The sequence below is a fragment of the Peromyscus leucopus genome, chromosome 4, assembly GCF_004664715.2.
Source record: "Peromyscus leucopus breed LL Stock chromosome 4, UCI_PerLeu_2.1, whole genome shotgun sequence".
Classification (NCBI taxonomy): domain Eukaryota; kingdom Metazoa; phylum Chordata; class Mammalia; order Rodentia; family Cricetidae; genus Peromyscus; species Peromyscus leucopus.
Genome location: NC_051066.1, coordinates 151,004,233 through 151,013,896, shown reverse-complemented (window position 1 = coordinate 151,013,896; position 9,664 = coordinate 151,004,233). Strand labels below are relative to the sequence as shown.

The following is a 9,664-nucleotide window of genomic DNA, read 5'->3' as shown; positions in this document are numbered from 1 at the left end:
CCTCTACGAAATCTCAGTCTAAAGAGAGTGAGTTCCTGTTTCCTCACGCCTTATATATCTTTCTCTGCCCTGCCATATTACTCCTGGGATTAAAGGCATGTGTGCTTCCCAAGCAAAGGCATGAGATCTCAAGTGCTGGGATTAAAGGTGTGTGCCACCACTGCCTGCCCTCTGTGTCTAATCTAGTGGCTGGCTCTGTCCTCTGATCCTCAGGCAAGTTTATTAGGGTACACAATCTATCACCACACTAAGTGCTGGGATTAAAGGTGTGCAGCACCACACCCAATACAGCATGTTTTTAGTGTGCACTAAAATGTCTCTGGGATAGGTAGGCGCTCTGGGACCCTTTTCTCCACAGCTTCTGGCCTCTGAGGAAGTTATTTCTTCCTGTTTCTCCCCTCTACCTTGAGGGCTTTTTCTGGAGTTGCCGGGTCCTGTCTTCCAGTGGGACTGAACCCTTTCCTCCTGGCTGGCACTACTCAGAAAAACTCCCAGCCATCTTCAAGGTCAGGGCATCCTGAGAATTCGGTCTGTAGTTCACCAGTGTGTCCCCTGACTTCAGCTAGTTAAGATACAGCGAGATGTCACACTCAGGCAGCTTTCCCTCATGTCCTTGCACCCTTGGTGCATCTCCAGCCTGTGGCTGGCGCCAGGGGGATACGGCTGCCACTTCACTCTCTTGGCTGCTGGTGGGGAGAGGGAGTCTCAGGGCTTTTGCCTCGTGTGTGCATGTATGTGCAGGACCTTACATAAGGCCTCCCTTTGTGAGCTGAGGACCAAATAGGCTCTGGCTCCTCAGCTGTGTGGATTTAATGGAGAAGCTTTCCATTTTTCTGCAGGTAGACAGTTGTCAAAGCCAATGTGCAACCAGCCAGCAGCAGGCCCTGAGAGGCCTGGAGCACTGGATTCCTGGCACCTGGGAGGAAGTCATGGTTGATATGAGCATTCTGCCTCACATGTGTGGCTCACTGAGGGACAGAGGCTGTCCTAACCATTACACTTCTTAAAACATGCCTACTGCTGTCCTGGAGAGCTGTGGGGACCCAGAGCCACATCCAGGAGCTTTGCAAAGTCACTTGACACAGCAGAGGCCAGCTCTGACTCCACAGCATTTTATTTCTAACTGTCCCGTGATGTGACCCCCCACTCAGTGGCAGGCGAAGGCGAGCTCCTGCAGAGTGACACAGTTCGCTCCTGCTCAGAAAGCAGCAAAGGTTCCCTCAGGCCCCAGGGGGCCTCCCTAAATCACAACAGAAAACTAGCGTTCCCCAAACCTTCCACTGTCCAGGCGTGTGAAGAGAGCCTTCAGCCTCCTCCTGGTGGAAGCAGGGGGACTCCACCAGTCCCCAGCCTGTGCTACCATGGTTCTAGTGCAGGACCACAGCCCCCAAGGGTGGCCTGTCCCAGCACCACTGCACATGATTGTGCCTGCGTAAGGGGCCATGGCACCTGCCCGTCTGCAACTGGGTGGACAGGTGGCAAGGCAGCGTGGAGAAGCAGGGCCACCCGAAGGCCGGCCCGCCCTCCCTCCCTCCCTCCCTCCTCCCGCCCCCCCCCGCCCGCCCGCCCGCCATTCGGTTTCAGTTAACACAGCCTGGCTCTGGGGCCCTGGGAGAAGCCAGGGACTTGGACCTGGTTTCCTAGGCACCAGCCAGCAGAGAAATCAAGCTGCTATTTCTGAGAATGCGGAGGGCTCCTGTCTCCATGTGGCATCTTAGAAGCCTAATGGGTGGTAGACACCTACTGAATTCCTCCTCACACGGGAGCCAGGAACAGCTGACCTTTACCATATGTACCTCCATAGCTAAGTGGCTGGAAGGGGGTGGGCAGCAGCCACCCAGCCCAGAACCTACCATGGGCATGTGGACCTAGGAGTTGTGGGGGGGGGGTTAAGAAGGCTCTCTGCTGGGTCCCTTGGCATTCTACTGCACAGAATGGACTCTGCACACCAAGCCCTCAGGCGGTTAGGTTTTACCCAAGATGCTGCATGTGGCTGTCTGGGGGACCCTGTGACCACAGCACTGTAGAAAGCAGGTCGCTGATTCCAAGAACTGGCTCCTATATTCTGTAGGGATGGGCCACCACCACCCTGAGTGCCAGATCTCCAAGGGCACCCATGGCCCTCACTCTGAAGCATTTCCTTCCGTGTGCCCAGCTGGCCCGTCCCTTGGCCTAGACTGAACTTTGCCGCCCGCACAACTGGGTCATCTCCATGCACACATTCTCCGCTGCACACGACAGGCCTAGCGGGTCTGAGGAGGTGACCGCTTGGTCTCTCATCTGAGAAATCCCTCCAGAGCTCTGCTCCCTGACTGGGCCCTGGAAGGCTGGGCACTCTCCCAGGTGCTAAGCCCACAGTCCTCGGGAAGGGGCGGAGGTGCCTACTGACATGCAGGGCTGGTGCAGCAGCCCTCCCAAGCTCCCGGAAGCTCACTCAGGTAAAAGCAGGGGCCAAGAGTGGTATGTCCGAGAGGCCCGGTGGCAAGGGGCCAGTGAATGACACCTGATGCTTCACTGCTTCCTCTACGGATTTAAGGGTTAAAAAGAAATCTTGGCAAGTACTGAGCTTGGGAAGCAGCTTCCATCTCAGAGATGAGCCCGAGCCCAGCCCCACTCCCAATCCCACAAGGCCATGGGTGGAAGAGGACCCAGCTTGGCTGCGCCAAGGACAAGTGGCCTTATGTACAGAAGCAGACTGCATGCCTCCAGCTCGGCCACCTTCTGCAGCAGTGAGGTGGAGGACCTCAGAGGCCTGGCCCTCTGCCGACACCAGAACCACAGCACCGAGGTGCAAAACCCCTGCAAAACCCCACTCAGACCCACTGTGCCCCCACTGTGAGCCAAGGCCATACACAACAACTACGCACCAGGGGTGCAAGGATGGCCTAGGGCCACATGGGGAGTCGCTGAGGGGCCACGGACGGGCAGACTGCAGCAGCTGTAAAAGAGCAGGTTAGGACATCAGGCAGCGACTACTGCCTGTGGTATGCCTTAGCCCGAGACATGCACGGGAGTGCGTCTGTGTGACCCAAAGTCACCGGCATCCCAAGTGGCAATTGATTGGAGTGGGAAACCCTGGTCTCAGGCGCTGTGCTCTGGCCACTGTCCCAGTGTCTTGGAGATCCGAGGCCCAGCACGGAGGGCAGAGGACCCAAGCTCCAGGAACTAGTAAAGGCTGGGCTCTCAACAGCAGCTGGGTGGGAGGAGCTTCACACTATAGGGTCTAGTCAGAGGCTTCTGGGCAGAGGACAAGAATGCAGGAGGAGACTGGTGGAGAGGAGAGGATGTGGAGGTGGCTCCCACACTTAGGAAAGGTACCCCCAAGGACCCTGTGCCTACAGAGTCTAAAGACCCCTTTGTCTCTTCAGAGAGTATTCGGAAACCGGGGGATAGGCCAACACTTTTCCTAGAAGCCTGCAGGCTGACCCCTGCCAGGTACCAGTGTAAACATTTGCAGTATGCCCACAGGAGGGCTGCAGCTGCCTGCCCAAAGCAGGCTGAGAGGTGCCAGTTCCATGTCAAAAAAAAAAAAAAAAAAAAAAAAAAGGTCCTTTAGCCTTTCTCTTTGGGAACACAGGACACAGGACAGGGAGTGTGAGGCTTTCAGAGTCTCTTGGCCTTGGCACCAGGTTGAGGCTGCTGCTGCTGCTGCCGCTGCCACCAAGGCTCCTTGACAATGCGGAGACAGAGCAGATGTGTGCCAGCAGCTGCTCCAGGGATGTGAGGAAGGTATGGCCCACGCACAGCGTGAGCTGAGCAAGCCAGCCTGCCTAGTGTTCTCTGTGGCCTGGCACAGAAGCAGAAAGGGGCTGGCTGCTGCCCTCCTCTGTGGGCCCAGGAACAACGCTGGGGCAGGTCTGGTTCCGTGAGTCATGGAGGCCGATCATGTTTCTGAAGCCAGCACTCTCCAAAGGCCTGAAGCTTCCTAGCTAGGACTAGCCCTTGACCTACCTACCGTCTTATGTTCTGAGGAGGCTGTATGAGGCATCTTCTTCCAGGCCCAAGACGTTGTGGGCTCAGAACAGCTCCTGCTCATCGTCCTCAGAGCCTGACGGGCCCTGGCGGACCTCTTCATACCACTTGTTGGTGAGGCTTTTCATCTGGATGCGCCCATGGTGGAGGTCCTGGAGAGAGACAGGGTGGAGTGACGTCGGTGACAGGGTCAGGGGACAAGAGGCTGCTGTGAACCTGTGTGTTGGAGATAACAGGAGGGCCTGCTGAGATCTGAGGGGGACAGGGAGAAAAATGGCATGTAGAAACTCAGCCTTAGGAATAAGAGAAGCCTGGTCTCTGCCAGCTTTGCAGTGTGCTGCCCCATGGATATGAGCTCCTTTCCCTGGGCCTTGCTCTCTCTGCTGTCAAAAGTGAGGTAGCATGTTTTGCTGCTTAGCTGTTGGAGGACATGGTCTTGGGGGTGGGGTGGGGTGAGATGATGTTGTGGGGAGAGGGAGAACAGCCAGGAGAGCCCCCACCCCTGGAGCAGACAGCTGCAGTGCCAGGAGGGCCAGGGCCACAGGTCGATCTGAGACTTCCTGGCTCAGCATCAGAGGCTGATCCACATTCCTGAGGGCAGTAGGGAAACCCGAACTGTTGTTAGCCATCTTCCAGGGTGTGCAGGGAAGGAAAGCAGGAGGGTAGAGCTGGCTGCTCACTAGCTCCAGCAGCGGCTTCCTCCGCAGCCTTGGCCACTGCAGGCCTGAGCTCGGGAGGCAGGGTATCCGAGACATGCCTACCTCCTGTGTCAGCCGCCGTGTGAAGAAGGGGTTCAGGTACTTGGCATCCAGCCACAGGAAGCCTTTGAGGTCCTGCTTTCTGATGTAGTGGGCTTCGTACTCCTCCTCGGTGAGCTCTGACAGGTGTTCTGACTCGATGGCATTGCCCTGGGTGACAGAGCTGGCAGTGTCAGCAGGCACTTCCCTGGGAGCCCCCACTCTGCCTTCTTGCCAGAACACCACCAGTACACACTCTACCCTAGACAGGTAATCACAGGCACAGACCTTTTGGGGCCCCCAAAGCCTAACCTCTGCAGGGAGGCCCAGTGACAAGTTTGGAGCACAGGAGTCTTCAAAGTTGCAAAGCCCTGCTGGCCTGGGCCTGCAGTGCCGAGGAAAATGGAGGGGGTGCACAGTCAGTCTCGGGTTTGAGAACCCTAAAGGTGCCACAGATTTCCGCCAGCCCCGGCTGTACTTTCTGCGGCGAGTCAGTGGCGGGGCGGGCTACAGATCTGCACACGTAACAAGTGCCTATGCTGCTGCTGGTTTTGTGCCTCAGTGTTCTTCTCCCCTGTAGGATGGGGACTATGAAAGTCCAGGCTACCTGCAGAGTCCAAGTGCCGTGGCCACAACAGTGTATTACGATTGTCTGAGAGCGGCTGCAGCCTTGGCAGAAATGTCAATCAACACAGGGCTCACATCTGTAACTCCCAGCACTTGGGAGGTTGAGGCAACAAGACTGCAAGACAGTTGTAGCCCTAACACCGTCAAGTCCAGCTTCGTCTACAGAGTGAGCCCTGTATCAAAAGGCAAAACTGGGCTGTAAAGACAGCTTAGTGGTTCTGAATGCCTGCTGCTTGTCCAGAGGACTCTAGTTCAGTTCCTGGCAGCTGCGTTAGGCTCATAGCTGCGGGAAGCTCTAGTTCTGGAGGATCTAATGGTCTTAATGCTCTCTTCTTACATTCATGGGGGTGTGCACGTGCAGTGCCCCCCCACAGCAAGCACGTTACCATGGCAAGGCATACACATACACAAACACACATATACTTTAAAAATAAGGAAACAACAGCAGCATAAACAAAAAAATAAAGATCACAACACAACACCAAGCCAACTGGTTAGCTGGAAGAGAGGCCTCTGAGAATGGGAAGGACCTGCAGAGCCTGAGGCTGGAGGAAATGCTCTGGACCAATGGCTCTGACTCTCCCACTCTCAGATGGCACTTGGATGACTGACCCAAGTTACTGACATCTCAAAGAGGGAGACTAGAAGGCAAAGCATCTCAGGATGCAGGAGGGGTGGGTGGGGTAGCAGGATGGGTCAGGAGTCAGGGCTGCTGCAGTGGGGGAGGAAGGCAGGGGGCCAGGGTTAGGTGGCCCCAGCCTAAGAGTGGCCTGGCAGCAGGAGGTGGCTCACAGGAAGTAGAGGGAGGAAGGGGGCACAGAAACCTCCGTTTCCAATATGTCTGGGTCCTGAACACCTCTATCCCTAAACCATGATCCCTCTGTTCTTGAGGATGCCACCTTGCTTACAGCCCTCATAGCTACCACAAGCCACCATCCTCTCGGCCCCTCTCAAGAGATGTGAATGCACACTGAAGAAAACCTCATTTTGAAACCTCTTGGTCTCTGACCTGGGCTCCTGGCTCAGCTCCTGGCAGCAGAGGCACACTCCCAGGACGCTGGCATAGGATCAGGCTCTACTTCAAATGTCCTGAGCTACAGATGGCATCGTTCTCAGCTTCTATGGCTCCAGTAGGTCACAAGGCTGGCACACATCCTACCTCAGAGAGCCATGCTTCAGAAGCCAAGTTCCCGCACCTGTTCTCAGGCCTGCACCACTGACCGAGGTAAGCAAATGCACATGCCCCCAGAAGCCTGACCTGCTCCCCCTGGCAGACAGGCCGCAGGGCCCACAGGCGTACTAACCATCTTCTCAGTCTTGCTGAGGTTGACATCCTTCTTGCTCCTGCGGCGTGCTCGGGCATCCTCAATGTCCACAAGGCGGATGAGGGGCATGGTGCTGCCGCCCAGCAGCAAGATCGTGAAGAGCACAATAACAATGGTGGTGGTGCCAATGAGCTGCCGCTTCTCCATGGGCTCCAGGCCCAGATGCAAGCTCAGTGCATAGGGGATGGCCCCTCGGAGGCCTGCAATGGTGAATGGAGATTCAGGCCAAGCGGGGGGGGGGGGGGGGGGGGAGAAAGTGGCTCCATCCCGCTCAGCACCACTAACTGTAGGACCTATACCTGACAGAAGTGGCCTAGGGTGTGAGAAGAGGTATCAGGGTGGACAGGTTGAAGTCCCTTGCATGTTCTGCATGGGCTAGTCCCAGGCAAGGTGACTACAGCCATGCTGCTGTGTAGCAGGTATATTTAGGGGCCCATCAGATCTGTCATAGCTGAGTCCTCCCTGGGTGCCCCAGGCCCTCAACTAGGTGCTCTGTACACAGGCAGGGCGGCCTGCCACAGAGCCTGCCCAGCAGGTGCTGCCACTCTGCACAGCACACAGGTCGGGGGGCAGCCTAGAGTGGACGTGCAGCAGACACAGGCAACAGTGTATGCCTGTCTAAGGTATGAGCTGTCTAAGGACTCTCTGGAGCTTGCTGGCAAGGACGACAGGACTAAGGGTGTGGACAGAGCTGGAGGCAGTTGCTCTGCACCATACACACGGAGCAGGGGATCCCAAGCCCTGCCTTCACAAGTCCCAGAGCAGCTGGGACAGTAAACACAACACTAAAGTCACAAGAGTCACTGGGAACAGACATGGAAGGGGGAGCTTGGAGAGGGCCTGGCTGCTGCAGCAGTCCAGCCTGAGATGGCCAGGAAGCCAGAGTGGGTGGACTCAGAGACATGAGCAGGGGGAGCTACTCTTCTCCAAACCCACAAGGGTCACAGGATGAGGGGACCTGACACGTATGACAGGCTCAGTGTGCACATATGCCTAGCAGTACCAGGAAGGCACCCCCGTATTCCAACCCACCTTGCTGCTTCCCATGAAGGGAGGGCAAGCCAAGCAGCAGGCAGGCAGTGGGCTCTGGCTCAAGGAACTTGCTGTGGCCCATGACACCCAGAAACAGAAGTAGAAACTGGGTTCTAGAGGAAGGGCTGGTTTGGAGAGCTGCATAGATGGAAAGGCCAGATCAGGAAGTCCATACTGTCAGAGGACAGGTTTAGAAAGAGGTGGGGCCCGGCCCTAGGATGCCACTGTCTGGGGTCAGTGTGGGAAGTGCTGGGTGGGAGGCTGGGGAGCCCCAGGGGAGGAGTCTTTGATATACTGGCAACGGTAATGGCCCGGCAGATACACTAGGTTGAGGGCTGATGCTGCAGAAGCCACCTGTGAGTTGATCAGGCCAAGGCCAGCAGAGCAGAAGGGAGCAGAGTGGGCAAAATGAGGACAGGGTGAGGGCTGGGAGGAGACACTGACTGCTGAAGTAATTCCAGCACTTGGGAGGCAGAGGCAAGGAGGATGGCTGCAAGTTCAAACCTAGACTACACTGCAAGTGTCAGGCCAGCCAGACCTCTACATGTCCATGTGAGACAGGGTCCAGGCTGGACTCAAGCTAGAAATCCTCCTTCTCTGTTCTTGCAAGTAGCTGGCATTACAGTTCAGTGCCAGTGGCCCTGGCTCACAGTTTTACAATAAGGCCTTTCTGAAGAAAAAGGGTTGAGGCAAACTGTAGTGGACACTATGAAGCACTGTAGCCCACATGGAGATATTCAATTATATTCATTATTATTTTATTTTTTGAGATGGTCTCACTCTGTAGCCCTGGCTGGCCTGGAATTCTCAGAGATCTGCCTGCCTCTGCTGGGACCAAGGCATGTTTCACCACACTTGACTACCGACATTGAAATAGGAAGAGTACAGAGAGTTAAAGGTTCTAAGGGACTGATTCTTTAGAGCTGAAGGTTGACAAAATCATCCCAGCTTTGAGAAGGTAGAGAGGTGTGATTGACAGGCAGCTGCAATGCTCAGATTCAGCTATGAGGACTCTGCAGCAGAGGAGAAATAACTTGCGTAGCATGAGGAAGCCCTGGGTCAAATCCCTATGCTCAGCAACACTCCACACTCCACACCATGCTACATAGGCCTGCCAAGGGTGTGCATGGAGCTGGACAGGTCCTTGCTTTGCCTCCAAGGGTCCCCGGATGCTAGGCATGACCTTTGCCCTCCTGGAACCTGAGAGTCTTCATCCCAGGGACAGAAAGGGCCAACCACTTCATGGTGCTGTGATGAGGGTGGCATTTGGTAGCACTTGTTGGAGCCTGTCTTCGCAGGGACCCATGTACACAGCCCAGGCTTAGGCTCCCCTACCCCGGCTGCCACTCACCACTGAACCACATGATGAACATCATCTTAGGGGTGATTTTGTGATCTCGGAAGAAGTTCAGCAGGTAGGACAGAGGGAAGATGTTGACGGCTCTGCCGAACAGTACCAGCACCTGTCAATATCAAATGTCAGTGTGGTGGAATCCACTGCGTCTTCAGGCTAACATCAGTGGAACACACCTGTCTAAGGCAGTCTCACCCTCAGCCACAACACACCCACCAGCACAGCAGAGGTGGAGACTCACATGTGTGCTGCTGCCCTGGCTCTGCCTGGGTGAAGCTTTTTGGTCTGACCTTTTGTCTCAGATGCTAGAAGAGGAGACTAGCAAGCATCATTCTGGGCTTTAGTCACACAGCCTCAGAACAAAGGCAGCCACCACCAGGCTCCCAGTCTGGCCTAGAAACAACCAGCCAAGGATAACCAGGACTCCATAATTGGTGGGTTCATGCTAATCTCCCCCACTGGGGCACTGTGGGGAGAGGGGACAACAGACAGGTACTCCAGTCTCTGCTCTGGGGTCTGGCTCCTCAGAGCAAGGAGGGTGGGCTGAGTGAGGCCTACCTGGGAGCGCAAAGGTGGCTCAAGTCCTGGGCCTGCTGTGGGGTAAAGCCTCTGAAAAG

The 9,664-nt window shown here is 55.9% G+C and overlaps 1 protein-coding gene across 2 annotated transcripts in view; it reads right to left on the bottom strand.

The window, feature by feature from the left end:
* Positions 1 to 1,096: 1,096 nt before the first annotated feature.
* Positions 1,097 to 9,664, bottom strand: part of Slc9a8 (solute carrier family 9 member A8) — a 54,861-nt gene continuing 46,293 nt past the window's right edge. For both annotated transcript variants that reach the window (XM_028868568.2, XM_028868569.2), the window contains exons 13-16: positions 9,045 to 9,156; positions 6,641 to 6,861; positions 4,734 to 4,880; positions 1,097 to 4,124 (exon numbers count right to left, since the gene is read on the bottom strand). In XM_028868568.2, coding sequence (XP_028724401.1) covers positions 4,017 to 4,124; positions 4,734 to 4,880; positions 6,641 to 6,861; positions 9,045 to 9,156 — 588 coding nt within the window. In that variant the 3' untranslated portion in view covers positions 1,097 to 4,016. The remainder of the gene's footprint in view (positions 4,125 to 4,733; positions 4,881 to 6,640; positions 6,862 to 9,044; positions 9,157 to 9,664) is intronic.